The 17,215-nt window shown below is 43.6% G+C and overlaps 1 protein-coding gene across 1 annotated transcript; it reads right to left on the bottom strand.

Moving 5' to 3' along the window:
• Window positions 1-959: 959 nt before the first annotated feature.
• On the bottom strand, window positions 960-6,484 carry lrrc32 (leucine rich repeat containing 32). Its single transcript, XM_077020086.1, has 3 exons — window positions 6,354-6,484; window positions 5,510-5,600; window positions 960-4,490 (listed from the first exon to the last, which is right to left on the bottom strand). The coding sequence occupies exons 2-3, from the start codon at window positions 5,597-5,599 to the stop codon at window positions 2,640-2,642; spliced, it is 1,941 nt and encodes a 646-aa protein (XP_076876201.1). The 5' UTR covers window position 5,600; window positions 6,354-6,484; the 3' UTR covers window positions 960-2,639.
• Window positions 6,485-17,215: the final 10,731 nt, after the last annotated feature.

Below are 17,215 nucleotides of genomic sequence, written 5' to 3'. Positions count from 1 at the left end.
TGTAATAACAAGAGTCACACGCTACTTCAGAGCTCAGGAGCCGAGTCTGTGTGGCTGGAGACGAATGGCAAATCCCACTGGTACATGACCGTGTGGCTAATCCCACTGGTACAAGACCGTGGTGCTAATCCCACTGGTACAAGGCCGTGGGGCTAATCCCGATATTGCACATCAAATTATTCTAAGAATGGATATGTCAGAGGTCCTTGTTCAGCTGTGCAGGTCCTCTGTCTGAAATATCCTGTTTCCCTGGAAACATTGTGCCTTTCATAATATCATTTTTTTAAAATATTTCTACATGTCTTACTAAATGTACACAGTAACCTGGAATATTTTTCAGATGTGTGTGTGTGTGTGTGTGTGTGTGTGTGTGTGTGTGTGTGTGTGTGTGTGTGTAAGGAAACATTGAATTAAAGAATGATAGCAGTGATTTAATAACTTTGACATGTTAAGAATTAAGCTCAAAACAGTGTGAGCTAAGTAGAGTTGTGTCCTCCTGCAGTGGCCCAGTGGCATGCTGGGACCGGGCCAGCAGTGTGTAACAGGACCAGGGTGTGAACACAACTGCCTCTATTTATGTGTGCTGAGCTCTTTCCTCTCAAGCTGCTTCCTGTTTGGAGAGCCTGATGGATATTGTCCTGCTGTCTCTTTGCCAGCCAACGTCATGTTAACACAATCACATTTTAAGCCTCCCTCTCACAGAAGCTAATTTTGTCCCTCAAACACAGGGACACATATATACACGTGCATACACACAGACACATGGGGACACATATATACACGTGCACACACACAGACACACGGGGACACACGAGCATATCCACAATATATATATATATATATATATATATATATATATATATATATATATATATATATATATATATATATATATATATATATATATAATATCTACAGCCAGATGGGGGCTTAACAGCTAAACAACACAGTAGCTCATACTCATTTAGGGCAGGTTTATTTAGGAAAATACAGAACTTTATAAATATATCTCTATCATATATCTAATTCATTTACATTTTTTATACAGAGTGCTTCATAAAGTATAAATAATTAGTAAAATGAAGCAGGAGACCAGCCAAGGAGGTCAAAGATTACTGCAGCACCGCATGGGTGTGTGTGTGTGTATATATATGTGCGTATATATGTATGTGACTGTATGATAACTGCTGGTTTCGGCATTTGCAGATTGCGTAGGTGGAAGTGGTAGTGACCATGAGGAAACAGCTCTCTCGTTATCAACTCAACAGGCTGTGAAATTAATTCCTATTTATACATGAGGTGGTGACATATCCAAACACACAGGGATCTCCTCCTGTCTATTTCAGTCCTGCCCGCTCCCCATATGAACAGTAGACTCACCGGCCTCCCTCCACTGGTCTCTATTAATAAAGTAAGCAGGAGGAATAATGCATCGGTGATGGCCTGTGAGTGTGAGGTCAAAGGTCACTTGTGATATGGAATACATTTAGCATTTGAAGATGCAAATCAATGATAACATCATCACCACCACCTTGTCCAGGAGGAGCTGGCGAGACTGAACCCATAACAGGAAAGGTGACTGCAGTGGCCCTAAAGCTGTGAAAACACGCCTCGTGTTCACTGCAGGTGTCCCGACAGACAGCACCACTTCCTCTGCCCTGGTGTGGCTACATCATCTCACACACCCACACACACTCCATGAACCACATGTCTCTATCTGGTCCCATGACTCTGATGCTGTTGGTCTTCATGTTAAACCACACTGCACCTAGGGGCATATTAAACAGCTGGATTCCTTCAATAGCTAGATAACTTAAGGCTATATTGAGTTCATGAGTTAGAGAACTCTCACAAACGCCGCTGGCTCAACCAACGTGTGTTAAAGGCTTGAATAGAAGAATAAATTCATCTCACTAAATCCACAAATACAGCTGAAATGTACATCCCTCTGGTCTTTCCAAACATTCATCCAAAAGTAGCATGTGCATCGACTATAGTGTTTGGTTACATTTATGTACAGTACATACACATTACATTTTATGTAGCTTTTATATTCACATCTAACAGTCCTTAAAGTGCAAAAGAGAGAGCTAGCCAGCCCAGCCAGCCCTGTGGAAATGTAGTGACCATACAAAAACACAGTAATACCACAAAAGCAAAAAAAAAATCCTTCAAACATATTGTATATGCATGTTGCACACAACAATTACTGTCCTTCATTGGTCCGTTGTCATTGATTGCCAGTCATTGATGAGGCCACACGTATTAAACGTCTTCAAGGATCCATATCTCTTATTTAACTCATGCTGCTGTTCGTGTTTAAACTCAAAGAACCCTGAAATATGGGGAACCGGTCCTCAAAGCACTTATGTACACTCTGAGCATGTAGATATGTCTGTGTACCTCATCAATTTCTGCTTTGCATTTTCTGTTATGTGGACGAATGTTGAAATGAATGCAAATGTCACAAGCGACTGGTCCTAGTGTTTTAACCTTGTGTTCTCTGAGCCGTTCTCCACACAGTGGAGCAGAGAGGGGCCCCGTAAAAAGGACCTGCTGCTGAACTCATGTGACTGTCACTGCATCCTGTGAGATGCGGAACCTTCAGTTTCCTTTTTGGATTTTCCTTCAGGAGTTTTTCAGGCCTTGTAGCTGTGGTTGAACCTGTGACTTCTCGAGTGACACAACCTTATGGCCACCAGCAGAACCACCATTAGCCCTAAAGTGAGCACGGTAATCATGCTAATCACCAGCACCTTGCTCCTCAGAGTTTCACAGTGCTCACTTTGCACATTCCTAAGGTTAATCTCTACATACTCACCATCCTTTCTGTACTTGCAGGTAACCATGGCAATGTCAGGGATGTGTACGCTTTTCTGCTGCACCAGGTCAATGAGCTGCATGTTCCTGCAGCAGCTGAGTGGATTGGAGCCCATGTAGAGGTTTCTGAGCGTGTTCTGTAGGGTCTTCAGCGTGTGAGTTTCCAGTGTTACCATGCTGTTATTCTGCAGGTTCAGGCTCTCTATGGCAGTGTCTCCACTGGCCAACAACAGACTGCTCAGCTGATTGCTGGACAAATCCACAACCTTCAGGTGGTGTAGGAGTGAAAGGTCAAAGTTAAGTACCTGGAGTTGGTTTCCTCTCAACGATAGGTGGGTGAGAAATCTTTCCAAACCTGATAGAGCATGCTCATTTATCTCAACTCCGGGGTTTAGGGACAGGTCCAGGATCAGCAGTGGGCTGCATTTGAAGGCCTGTGCAGGCAAGTAAAGAAGGTCGTTCTCAGAGAGGTAGAGATACTGGAGTGTGCAGATGTCAGAGAGGTAGACGCAGGACCCGCTCACATGCTTCTCTAGCCCACAGACACTCAACTGGTTTTGCTGCAGGTGCAGGGTTCTGATGCTGGGAAGACCTTGAAAAATCCCAGGATCCAGTGTGTTGAGCCAGTTGCCCTGCAGATAGAGCGTCTCTAGCATCTCCAGTGTACAATTCCCAAATGTCAGGTTCTGCAGGTTGTTGAAGCTCAGGTCAAGAGTCTTCAGTGTGTTCAGGCTCCTGTGGTCTAGCATGAAGCTCTCCAGACAGTTGTTGCTAATGTTCAGTGACTCCAGAGCCACCATGCTGACAAAGAAGTCTGGGGGGATGGACTTGAGATGGTTGTAGCTCAGGTCCAAGTAGAGGAGACTGCAAAGCTTCAGAGGGGATTTGTGGTTGTGGAGCTCCTCGTCTGCATCGGTGCCGTTGAGACTGTGCAGCTGATTCCGTGAGAGGTCCAGGTAGATGAGCTTGTTCTTGGTTGGCAGGATGGGGAAATACTGGATCTTGTTTTCTCTCAGGTCCAGGTAGAGCAGCTGGAAGTCCTGGTCCGAGATGATGCTCTGGAAGGAGGTCATACTGTTCTTGCTCAGGTTGAGTGAATTCAGCTGGTAGAGGTTAAAATCGGTGATGCACGAGATTGAGTTCATCGATAAATCGAGCTCAGCAAGATGTGGCAGGGATTCAAATGTACCTTCTTCAATCTCCAAAATGACATTGTTGTGTAAGTCTATGTTTCTCAGTGCTGGGGTCCCAATAAAGGTGTCTTTACCTATTTTGGTTATGCTGTTTCCATTCAAAGACAGGTTAGTGAGAGCAGGAGCATCTCCCAGGAAGGTGTCACTCATGTCCGTGTAGAGGCCGTTTCCAGACAGGTCCAGTTTCTGCACAAAGGTGAGTGGCCCTACAGCTATTTTCAGAGCTGCGTAAAGGTCCAACTGGTTTCTGGAGAGGTCCAGTACCTGCAGGTGGCTCATGGATCTAAAGAGACCAGGCTGGATAAACTCAATCCTGTTAGAGTGTAGGTTCAGCTGGTGGATGGTTGGATAGAAAGACACGATGTCTGTGAGGTTCTGGAGGAAGTTGCCGGACAGGTCTACCGTGTGGACCCCATTGGGTAGCCAGTGTGGGAAACTTGTCAGATTCAAATCGGTGCAGTTTGCCACCCTCTCGAGCTGTGGAGAAGAACAGAGAAAGAACTCAATGCTGAATCACTGCTTTACCTGGAAGAACTATATCAGTACCCAGGTTCCTAAGCTTAAAGTGGCACTAATTAGTTATAATGTTCATGCAGTGTCTGAGCCCAGATGAGTTGTAGCATATCAACTCATCATGACAAGCATCTTACGTTACGGACAAATATTACAAGTCACTCGTGTATTACAATATCTTATTATAACTGAAAGCTTATGAAAGGTTTGCTCTGTCTGCAAAGACAGAAATACCAACACAGATATATTTGGACATACACCATTTATGGCTGTGGAACATCAAAGTTTCTTTCCACCGAGGTCCATCCATCGTCCCCTGAGTAACCTCCCTTTCCTGCACAGCTGAGTGATATGTGAGTGATCAGAGCGCAGCCAGAGGTGTGATAACGCTGGTCACCACGTTGTTTTCTCTCCGCCAGCCATATGCTGGGTCTACACCCTGGGCACCACTGGCTCAGGTAGCTGAAGGTGGTTTCCTAAAGCCTGCCCTGTTTATATGTACTGAAGAAGTGCCATATGCCTTCAATATTCTGAGAATATAAACTTGTCTTTAAGTAGCATGTTTGGTTTTGGTAGGATTTTTTTATGTAGGTTTTGTTGGGATTTAAAAAATCTGCTTGTGTTATAGAGAGCCTGAGATATCCATACTTATAATAATTTGATGTGTAATATCAATTATCAATATGAACATTATTCATAATTGTACAATGTCCATACCATGCCTACATTATAAAAATCTTGCAGTCTTTTTGCAGTTTTCTTCTTCATGTTCATCAGTTTTCATTAGGAGGTTCTGTTTAAGTTAAAAAAATGACCAAAGAAACAAAACTTGCACAAATCCTACACAGTTTTAACATAAAATCATAGCATTTGTCAGTATATTAAATCCCAATGTCTGATTCTAACTCATATAGCTACAGATGGAGAACGAAAAGCCACAGTGTCAGGAGCACAGAGGGTACGATGAAGAGCAGGTCACTCACCACTCGGCAGGAGGAGACGTGCTCTGGGCGCAGGACAGCGGCAGATCCATTCAAGAGGAAGAGGAGTAACCACGCTCGGGCTCCCATCATGCTGTCAGGACAGACGCATGTGAAGGAAGAAGGAGGGAGTGATCGAGCCGGTGAGACAGACTGAATTCAGCTGATGGTATAGGCTCTCTGAAGGGGAAGTGTGTACCTGACGTCATTTGGAGTTCTTTTTTTGTTTTTTTCTCTTTAAGGCATGACGTCTAGCTCTTATTACGCTTACTAAACAGACAGACACACACCCACGTAACCAGACGCATGTGATCTGTTTACAACCGGCATGGACGGACATGTTTCATGACATGAAACTCTTATGCTTTTTTTCCACAGAAACTTTTTCTGAACATATGTGACATTTGATCAAATGGTAAAATTATATTATTTTTATAGTTCCTTTGTAGCATATATGTATATTTGACGTAAGAGGAAACACCTACATATCAGACAAAAGCAGAAATCTGAAAACTTAGTCATCACAAGGGGCAGCTGGGTGGGATGGGAGCAAAAGTTCATGTTCTGAGCTTTAAGTGGAAATGAAACAAACTTGTTGTTTAACTCAGAGCCCCGATTCACCTTTAATGAAGCCCATTCAGAACCCACCATGCAAATTATACAATGGAACTTCTCAATTCAATTAAATCAGGGTTTGTCAGCTTAGTACAGATGGTGACTGATGTGAGTGCACAGCCTTCTAACGCTGCGTCCACCTCATTCTGAAGTGTCAGTTACAGCAGCTCTCTCTGCCCAGAAGAAAAGAAAGCATTAAAGTCATATTCCTGTAGTGGAAGTGTAGTCTTACCTTGGTAGAGAACAGGATCAGGCTGCTATCCTATGCAAGGAGAGAGTGTCATGTTGTCTAATGCTTCTTAGTTCGGTACTGACACAAGACAGCTGGACCATCATTCCCTCTTCTTTATTTTTCCCCTCCCCTCTATCTCCCTACCTCACCATCTCCCTCCCTCTTTCCCTTTCTCTCCCTCTCTCTCTCTCTCTCTCTCACTCTCCCTCCCTCTCTCATTCCCTCTCTCTCTTCCTCTCTGACTCCCTGGTAGACATCCTGTGAGAATATCCTGCATTATTGTGCCCCAACACCCTCCCCATTTCCCTCTTTGGCTATACCTTATAAGGGATGGAGGAGCTCTCTCTTCCTCTCTCACTCTCTCTCTCTCTCTCTCTCTCTTCCTCTCTCACTGCATTTCTCTTTCTGTCACTCTCTCTCACTGTATTCAAAGTGAATGTGAAAAAATGCAGCTGGCGAGTGGATTTCTTCATCAGTCCCATGTGGGGTGTTTCTGAGTCCCCATATTCCACAACAGACTCAAATAATGAATAAGCAATAATTAATCAGGCACATCAGCTAAGGAAAGCAAACACATGTGAACATCAGGCATACACATGGAGTCCTGGGTGGCTTCTTTGTAGAAGAGTTGTCTATGGATGGCTTATCTTCACTGTGGCGATTCACACTAGACTCAGCTGATGTCATTTAAATAAAGGATGCACAGTGATGGACAAATACATGCAATAATGACAGTGTGTTTCCAGATATAGTCTGTGGCCAGGGATTCCCCTTCTGTGGTACGTCTGATCATTTGGGCTTACAGTGCATTTTTTTGTTTTTTTCTTTCAGTCATTGTAAATAGAAATATATTGTATTCAATCCTTGCATTGTGTTGTAAATATGTTATTATTATTGATATTATTATGATTGAATAATTGTTTGATTGGTGTTGTGAAAACAGTCACCTATACGTATACTTGAAATAACAGTGACTGAAGACTTAATAGAAAGGTAGACAGCTCTCTCTAGTGGATATTTGTGTTGGCTTTCATGATCTATTTTTTGTGTAACGTGGGCCCTGGTTCCCAGCACTTAATTAAGTTAAATATTTATACATATATACTCAAAATGATTCGAAATAATTCACTTTTTCATCACATTATTTAATAGTTGTTTATTTTCAACTAATCTGCATGTGCCTGTTTACAGCCTTGATATTCACCATGTGGGATCAGGGAGGAATTGGGTAAATACTGAAATGATCATATAAGAATCAGAATCAGAAAAAGTTTTATTGCCATTGTCAATGAACAGGGTTCACAGACTAGGAATTTGATTTGGCATGAAGGTGCAACATAAAAACAAGTAGTAATAGGGAATGAATAAAATGAATAAAAATACAGAAGGCAATGTACAACAACAGTATTATATACAGCAGTGCATGTGGAGTAGTGCATTCCAATTAAAGTGACCAAGGCAGGGTTGTAAGAGATAAGTGACATGATTATATACTGTTCTTGAGTCCAATGGGAAAGAAACTGTTCCTGTGGCGGGAGGTTCTGGTCCGAATGGACCAAAGCCTCCTGCCCGAGGGGAGTGGATGAAATAGTCCACGTGTGGGGTGAGAAGGATCTGCTATGATCCGATCCGCTCTCCCCAGTGTCCTGGAGACGTACAGTTCTTGGAGAGATGGGAGGCTGCACCTTCTCAGCGGAGCGCACAATGCACTGCAGCCTTTGTCTGTCCTTGGCAGTGGCCCCGGTATAGAATAGAATAGAATAGAATAGAATAGAATGGAATAGAATAGAATGCCTTTTATTGTCACTATACACAGTACAGTGAAATTGTAGCAGCTCCTCCAGTGCAGTAGCAAGTACCATAAAACACAGTAAATAATACACAGTAAGTACACAATCTCGAATTTACAATATAAATATAAATATAAATATTGCACAGTGGATTATAATATTGCACGGTGAGTGTCGGAGAGTCTGTAGGGTTGGAGTTAGTGCAAATTTGAGTTTATGTTTGTTATTGCCTTTGGGAAAAAACTGTTCTTGAAACGCTTTGTCTTTGATCTAATGCACCTGTAGCGTCTTCCTGAGGGCAACAGGTCAAACAGATCAGAGCCGGGGTGGGAGTTGTCCATGGTTATGGATTGTGCTCTGCTGAGACAGCGGGTGGAGTAAATGTCCATTAGGGAGGGCAGAGGGCAGCCAATGATCCTCTGTGCTGTCTTCACTACATCTCTGCAGTCTCTCCTTGTCTGCCATGGTGCAGCTGCCATACCACACTGTGATGCAGTACTCTCGATGGACGAGCGGTAGAAGGTCAGCAGTAGGTTGGACTTCAGGTTGTGCTTCCTAAGGACCCTTAGGAAGTGTAGTCGCTTTTGAACCTTCTTGATAGTCGCGGTGATGTTTTCTGTCCAGGAGACGTCATCTGATAGCTGGACTCCAAGAAATCTGAAGGAGTGAACCCTCTCCACACACTTGCCGTTAATGAAGAGGGCGGCTGGTTCGATGCAATGCTTCCTGAAGTCGACAATGATCTCTTTTGTTTTCTTGATGTTCATAGTCAGGTTGTTCTCTGAACACCAGGTCGACAGATTCAGGACCTCCTCTCTGTAGGCAGATTCGTCTTCCCTCGAGATGAGTCCGATCACTGTGGTGTCATCGGCAAACTTGACGATCAGGTTCTTGTTGTGGATCGGACTGCAGTCTTGGGTATAGATGCAGTACAGGAGGGGGCTCAGTACGCATCCCTGTGGGGAGCCAGTGCTCAGCATGCGGGTGGAGGAGATATGTGGGCCAAGTCTCACAGTCTGGGGTCGGTTGGTCAGGAAGTCTTTTATCCAGGCACATGTGAGAGGGGGGAGGCCGATGGTGGTCAGTTTATTGATTGATCCTACCACACTGTGATGGAGGAGCTGAGGATGGACTCAAAGATGGCCGTGTAGAACTGTACCATCAGCTGGGCCGGCAGTTTGGCTTTCCTCAGCTACCGCAGAAAGTACATCCTCTGCTGGGCCTTCTTGATGAGGGAGCTGATGTTCAGCTCCCACTTGAGGTCCTGGGTGATGGTGGTACCAAGGAACCGGTAATAGTCCACAGTGGTGATGGGGGTGTCGGTAAGGATAAGGGGGGACAGGGGGCTTGTGGCTTTCCTGAAGTCCACAGTCATCTCCACTGTCTTCTGGGCATTGAGCACCAAGTTGCTTTTGCTGCACCAGGTCACCAGCCAGTCCACCTCCTTCCTATAGGCAGACTCATCACCGTCTGAGATGAGTTCAATGAGGGTGGTCTCGTCTGCGATGGAGGTGCAGCAGTTGGTGTACAGGGAGAAGAGCAGAGGGGAAATTACACAGCCCTGGGGAGATCCTATACTTAAAGTCTGCGTGTTCGAGACAATCTTCCCCAGCCGTACTCGCTGACTGCGAACCGTGAGGAAGTCTGTGATCCACCTGCAGGTGTAGTCGGGCACATGAAGCAGAGAGAGCTTGTCCTGGAGCAGAGTGGGTAGGATAGTATTGAATGCAGAGCTGAAATCAACAAACAGGATCCTAACGTAGGTTCCTGGGGAGTCCAGATGCTGCAGGATGAAGTGGAGCGCCAGGTTTATGGCATCATCTACGGACCTGTTGGCCCTGTAGGCAAACTGCAGGGGGTCCAGAAGGGGGTTGGTGATGGACTTGAGGTGGGATAAAACCAGACGTTCAAAGGTCTTCGTGACTACGGACGTCAGGGCCACAGGCCTGTAGTCATTAAGTCCTGTGGCGCGTGGTTTCTTGGGGACATGGACAATGATAGAGGACTTGAAACAGGCTGGGACTTGGCATGACTCCAGGGAAGAGTTGAAGATTCCCGTGAAGACTGGGGCCAGCTCATCAGCACAGTGTCTTGTGTGGATTTAGCTTCTTAAACAACCTGTTCACATCCCCCTCCTGGACTGAGAGGGTGATCTCTTTCAGCCCCCTCCATACGGTGGCATAGTCGTTAGCATAGAACCGCTGCTTCAGACGAGCATTGTACTTGGATTTAGCCTTTAGCCTAACACCTCCCTGCTAAATTCATGAGTTTTGGTGTGAACCAGGGTTTATCGTTATTAAAAGTGATTCTGGGGCGTGATGGAATGATGGTGTCTTCACAGAAATGTATATATGACATAACGGTATCTGTGTATTCATCTAAGCGGTCTGAAGAAGCCTTGAACATATCCCAGTCTGTGGTGTCCAAACACGTGCGTAGCTCCTCCACAGCTTCACTGGTCCACTTTTTATATGTCCTTACGACAGATTTAGAGAGCTTTAGTCTCTCTGTACACAGGGATCAGGTGAACCATGACATGATCTGAGAGTCCTAAAGCCGCACTGGGCACAGCACGGTAAGCACCACTCACTGTAGTGTAACAGTGATCCAACGTGTTCCCCTCTCTGGTCGGACATGTGACAAACTGTTTGTATTTCGGTAGTTCATGACTAAGTTTCCCTTTGTTAAAATATAACAAGGACTATAACAAGGGAGTCCGGTAAAAACTGCTCCACGTTCATAATCTGGTCTGCCAGAGCACGCTCAGATTTGTGCACATCGGCGCTCGGTGGAATGTAAATAGCAGCCAGAATAAATGAGGAAAACTCACGTGGAGATTAAAACGGTTTACAGTTAATGAAAATGTATTCCAGAGAAGGAGAGCAGTGTTGGGAAATCGGAGCACCAGGCGTTGTTGATATAGAAACAGACTCCTCCACCTTTCGTTTTACCTCCGGCAAGTTCCCGTTGTCTGTCCGCGCGGAGGAGCTGGAATCCCTCAAGATGGAGAGTGAGCGGACGTTGGAGAGGAAAATCCCGTATAGGGGAATGCGCGTCCCCCGTGTGCGAAGGCGTACGAGTATGCCAGCTCGCTTCCCTCTTCGGCGGCGTCTCACTTTTTTGTTTATAAAGTGCACTAATAATGCAGCGGGCACTAGAAAAACTGGTGACATGTCTGTAGGGGTTGTTGTTCTGATGTTTAGTAGCTACTCGCGACTGTAGGAGCACGAAGACACACGAATAACGCACAAAAACAAACAAAACAAAGAGCAGGGCAGCCGTACATGGCGCCATCTTGGTCTATCTTATCCGTGATCGGTGGAACTGATGGTGTTACAGCTCTCCCCATGTTACAACCATACCCGGTCTCCCCTACAAAACAATTACATACAATGACATACAATACTTCTATACCAGGGGTGGCCAACCCGCGGCTCGTGAGCCGCATGCGGCTCTTTGCCTGGTTTCGTGTTTCGTGCGGCTCCCCAGCCGGTCCGCGGGCTCACCTGCACTAACGGGGCGACACACTGCTACATTTTCGTGGTGCGCGGTTTGTTTACAAGCCTAGCGAGCCGCTAATACTTTAAAATCGCCGTAGTGGAAAACACGCATTTGACTGTCTTCACAGACAACTTACACTCGCCATCCCCCCCCCCCCTCCGCTCGACAACTTACACTCGCCACCCCCCCACCCCCCCGCTCGACAACTTACACTCGCCACCCATACCCCCCCCCCCCCCCCCCCCCCCCCCGCTCAACAACTTACACTCGCCAATGCATGATGTGGCTCTTTGCCGTTACACAGTACAAAAAATGGCTCTAGGTCAATTTTGAATTGATGTTTGATTTTTTTAACTATTAAGAGATGGTACGAAGTCTAAATTTAAGACAGCATGACACTCATTCCAAACATAAGGCACATACGATAAAAAAAAAGTCATTTTACCCAACACTGTTCTTTCTAATGGGGTATCTAAGAGCAACTTATTTTGTGATTTTGTATTATATAAATTTGATTGAAATGAAAGTAGATTAGAAATAAATAAAGGTATTTTCCCCATTAGGGCCTTTGCAATAAAATATCAATACATGATACTTCCTTCTAATATTCTATGATATTCTAATAATATCAGCTGAATTTCTGTGACATTACATGTACAACATATACGTCCTGTGAGTGGTAGTGTTGTGTCGATCGTGAACGATTCGTTCGAATTTGCTTATTTCATGCTGGTCGCCATTTTGAAACATTGCAGCACGAAAACGAGGCTGTGGTGGGAAGAATTCCGGAAGTGTCATGCGGAGCTGCAGGAGCGGTGCAGCTAGATCAGTGCTGGTATGGCATATTGTTGTGTGCCAGGCTGACTTATACAGATGGGAGCTACTGTGATCACTTTATTCATAAGTTATTTTTTTATGTTTGTCAATATTTTTTGTTCAACTTGTAACTTTGATGAGGAAGAGGAGGAATTGCACATTACAAAGAAAGAAATGTGAGTTACCAGATACGTACAGAGCTGAAAATTATGAATTAATTTGTCAATTAATGTATTACTCATTACTATTTGATTTCAAAGGTTATGGAAATATTTGAAACACTTAATATTTATTATGTAAACAAAATAATGGTCTAAGCCCATAACAAGTTGGTGCAGTGCATGAAGTAAGGTCTGGTAATCCACAACATTATTATCAAAGCACTTTAAGTCAAAGGTAGTTTGTGTAAATTTCAAAACGGATCACCTTACTAATAATGCTTTTTTATTCCCATTTTCTTTTGTCTCTCCTCCAACACATTTCTAAGCAGGTCATAGAGGCACTAGGTGATCATGACTATCTGGAGGAGACTCTGTCTGTAGAAGAACAACTTGATGCAGCAAAGAGGGTGATTGACCATCTGGAGGAAGAAAATCGAAACCTCAAGAGTGAGCGGTTTCATCTACAGCGGTGAGCGGTTTCATCTACAATGCTTCCAGTGTTTTGCACTGGATTTAAAGATGATGACACACTAAAAGCTGTTTTCCTGGCTCTAAAACCCACAGCTGAGTCTATGGTTAGATGGAGTCAAATGCAAATGCTGAATTCTACAGAACAAGACAGTGTAAAACCCAACTTCACTGCTCAACACCTATGCCGGTTTGACCAATTCTTTCTGTTCCTTTCTGTTCCACACTGTGCAAGATCTTGTTTGTGCTCTGGTCCCTCGTTTCCATCTCCAGTATCCAGTGTGCATCAAAGAGGGTGACGGTCATGCCACAGTAGTAGTTACTCTCATTTTCATTTAAAGCTGTGGTGTAATTACATGGCTGTGGTGGCAGAGGAAACAGTGGGTGAGGGTCAGTGATTGTAGTGGTGGGCAGGTTGTGGGATTGGTAAGTCAACACTGATCCACAGGGCAGGTCTCCGAACTCTGTTGCAACGTTATCCACTGGATGTCTGGCTGATGCTTAAAGTAGCTGGACCATTTGACACGTGCTTCCAATAGCAGAAAGGTTCTCTGTAAGGTCATGAGCAAAATGATCACTTGGAAGAGGGGCTGGAATGGGGCAGTAGAGGTTAGGAATGATACCATCACAGCATCTTTTATATTTCTTCGGAAGTCCCTGTTGCTGTGGATGGCTTTAATTTTGACATCGTCACTGTATTAATAGGTTTTGGGCTTAAACCTAATGCACGTGGTGGAATGTGCCAAGTCTGTGGCAGTGAGGTTTTACTAACAGTAGGAGGGGCAGATTTGCAGTGCACAGCAGTCCAATTTTATGACTGCAGTGACCCTGACCAGCTTTGCAGTTGCACTTTGACTGTTTAATAAAGGGGCCATCAGATGGAAACTCCACCTGCAATAACAAAAGAAACAAATAGTAAACAAGCTATAAAAAAGCTTTTCATTTAGATACATACTTAAGCTTTATAATGTATAAAAAAGCCGAATGATTCAAGAAGGATATATTTATATAGTCTTGACAGAATACAAACCAGAACATGTCTTTATTAAATACAGATTGACATCATGAAAGTGTTCTCTTTTCAACTAGGCTAATAGTTAATAGTTAGTCAATTAATAATTTTGCTGATCTAGTAAAATATACCTAGATGTGTAAGCTCCTTCCATGATGTGTTAAGTGATAAATGAACTTGAACATGAACACAGTTTTCTAACCTACTACCTGTAAACTGTAAGGGGTGTCATTTTTTCTGAATGACAGAAATGACCTGGGGCCTCATGTACAAAGACTTGGATTTCTTACAAAAAATTGCTACAACATTAGCGCTTGTTGTTTATTTATCTTCATCTCTGGGCTGAGAGTCCAGCCCTGCTGTCCTTTCTCTCTTTTAAAAGCCTCTTCATATAATCTCTTTCACCTCTATGAGCTTCCTCACCTTTCCTTTTGTCATTTCTTTTTTGTGCTCCATATTTGTAACGACTCGCCATTTTTATCTGTCAGATATCTAGATCAGATTGGTGTAGTAGGCATATCAGAGATGTTAAATTCCCACTGCTGTGTGCAGTCCAGCCACAGTCAGTGCAAGATTAAACTATTTTACTGTGGGACGTGGGGGTGTAAGCAGTTAAAGGAAAATATGAATATAGGCATTAAATTAAAAAATGTTAGTTATTGAATTGATTTTAAGTGCAGAATTCCATTTTAATGAAACAATCCAAGATTATATTAAAAACTATACAGCGCACCTCAATATAAGTACCTACAAAGTTTTTTTTTATTTTTATGTTAAATGTTGTATAAGCTGCACCAGGCTAAAAGCCGCGTATATCTTCTGAACTGATCAGTTTCTGAACAGTGCATGTAGCATTTCACGTGCGACAGATTTGGCTTTCAGCCGGTGTTGTGCCGAATTCCGACTCCCTTCGTTTATCCGCGCATAAAGACGATACAAATGATATTGTCGATTTACGTTTCTATGCTAAGAACTAGACTTTAATTATCCATCAGGGCTAACGACATTATCTCCAAAGCCACACTGGCTCAAGGGTGTTAATTATTTTAAATAAAATACACACTGATACTGAAGTTCACCTCTGACCACATGACTTCGCAGTATTACAGTCTATATTTATTATGTCTAAATATCTAGTTAGGACAAAACTAAAGTCCTCAATAAACTAAGGTATAGTCACTACCTCACAGGATTGAAATGTCTGTTTTTTTTTTTTTTTTGGTGATTTATCTGTGTTGGCCTCACCAAAATCATACTCCCCTTAAAATAACCCTTGTTGAATGTAGAGATAAGTGCTTCATATAGATTAGCCTACACATCCAGTTAAGTCACAAAAATTAGAGTTAACCAGACATTTCAGTCCTGTGAGGTTGTGTTGCAGGCCGTCTGATCGAGGCCAACCACAAGCTGGTGGCGCCGCCTGCCCCCTGCTGGCCACCAAGAGCAACAGCGACCTGCAGAAACAAGAGGACAAACAGCTGATGGACGTGAGTGCAGACCAGACAGAAAGGACCAATCAAAGAGCTGCACGAGGAACCTGCTAGGAGAAGGAATCAGTACACATGCTTACATAATACATTCATACATAAATGTGTGTGTGTGTGTGTGTGTGTGTGTGTGTGTGTGTGTGTGTGTGTGTGTGTGTGTGTATGTATTCAGTTCACAGCAATGAATGGCATTAGTATCACACAGGAAAACACATCATTATGTGCTGTGGATGTTGAAGAGCCAGTGTGTAAGGAGATGAACTACTGTTGTAATCAAGAGGAGCTTGAACATGACATTATTCAGGAGTTTGAACAGGACATTGTAGTTAATGTGTAGCATTGTATTGTAGCTATACAAGGTAGCATTTTGAGTCTATTGAATGTCAAGAATGTGATGTCTGCAGGAATGCAACTTTTATTTTTAATGACGTGTATTAAACAGCCTTTTCTGTAAGGTTGCTTTTACGAGCCCCACAATAACCATTGATTTGAGTCACTTCAAGTTCACTACAATATCATAATAATTTAGTTTCATTTTATTCCTGCACAGAGTACACACACCAACGTGCTAGATAACACAGATGTTAAAGCTTTAAATTGCTTCAATAATACCTAAGTATAATCATGCTCTGGAGCTCTGTTCACTGAATTCTAAACACATGTTCCCATGAAGCTCAGCCAATCAGAATGAGCGCTCCAGATCCTTCACTAACTCCGCCCCTCACTCTCTCTGCTCTTTGCAGGAGCTGGAGGAGAACTTCCACATTAGCAGGACGGAGCTGATCGCCTTTGAATTCAATGTGCTGATGTCTCTAGAGATGGTCCTCTATACCTGCCAGAGAGCAGGTCACAACCCACTACCATCTGAGCCTTCCAGTCCCAGCCAGCCCAGCCAGAGCTGACGCCCCCTTTGAGTGGGTGTGGTTTTGCAGACCGGCCTCAGGGAGGACTTCAGCACAACACTAAGTGTTTGTGTGTTATATTGAACATTTGTTCTTGCTTTTTGTGTTTGTTTTTGGAACTTTTGCGAGGGAAATTAAATGACAGTAATATTAACTAAAGCATTTAAATCAACTCCAAACACTCAAATAATATGAGAAATTTCCCATATCCTGTGTGTGTGCACGCTAATGACACTATATGCAAGAGGACGTGCTGATGCTCCTACCTGAGGCTCACCATCTACACCAAAGAGACTGTGACTACTTGGCCGGGGAACAAGGACCTTAAACATTATCTGTAGAACCATCCTGCGCACCATGGACTTGTGCTAACGGGCCGCCCAATGGAGGATGGGTTCCCTTTTGAGTCTTGGTCCTCCCAAGGTTCCCCACCACCTAATCCCCACCACCATAGGGAGTTTTTCCTTGCCACTGTCGCCTTGGCTTGCTCATTAGGGATCTGGACCCATACGATTGTAAAGCTGCTTTGTGACATGTGTTGTGAAAGCTATATAAATAAATTTGACTTTGACTTTGACTATACAACAAAAATAACTTCTATGTTTAATTTACAGTAGAACTATAATCCACACACTTCTTTGAATGGTGTATTTTTAGGCACACTGAAACAGCATATATAATTTACTATAGCTATAAATTATTATACATCTAAGCATTCCTGCTTT

This window comes from Brachyhypopomus gauderio, chromosome 10, assembly GCF_052324685.1.
Source record: "Brachyhypopomus gauderio isolate BG-103 chromosome 10, BGAUD_0.2, whole genome shotgun sequence".
In the NCBI taxonomy this organism is placed as follows: domain Eukaryota; kingdom Metazoa; phylum Chordata; class Actinopteri; order Gymnotiformes; family Hypopomidae; genus Brachyhypopomus; species Brachyhypopomus gauderio.
Note: the sequence above shows the minus strand (reverse complement) of the source record. Positions and strands in the feature narration are given on the sequence as shown.

Excerpts from the sequence above, each read along its gene's own strand:
- lrrc32 (XM_077020086.1), bottom strand. The coding sequence starts at position 5,599 with ATGATGGGAGCCCGAGCGTGGTTACTCCTCTTCCTCTTGAATGGATCT. Across the intron at positions 4,491-5,509 it reads ACGTCTCCTCCTGCCGAGTG|CTCGAGAGGGTGGCAAACTG; the intron begins GTGAGTGACCTG and ends TCTTCTCCACAG.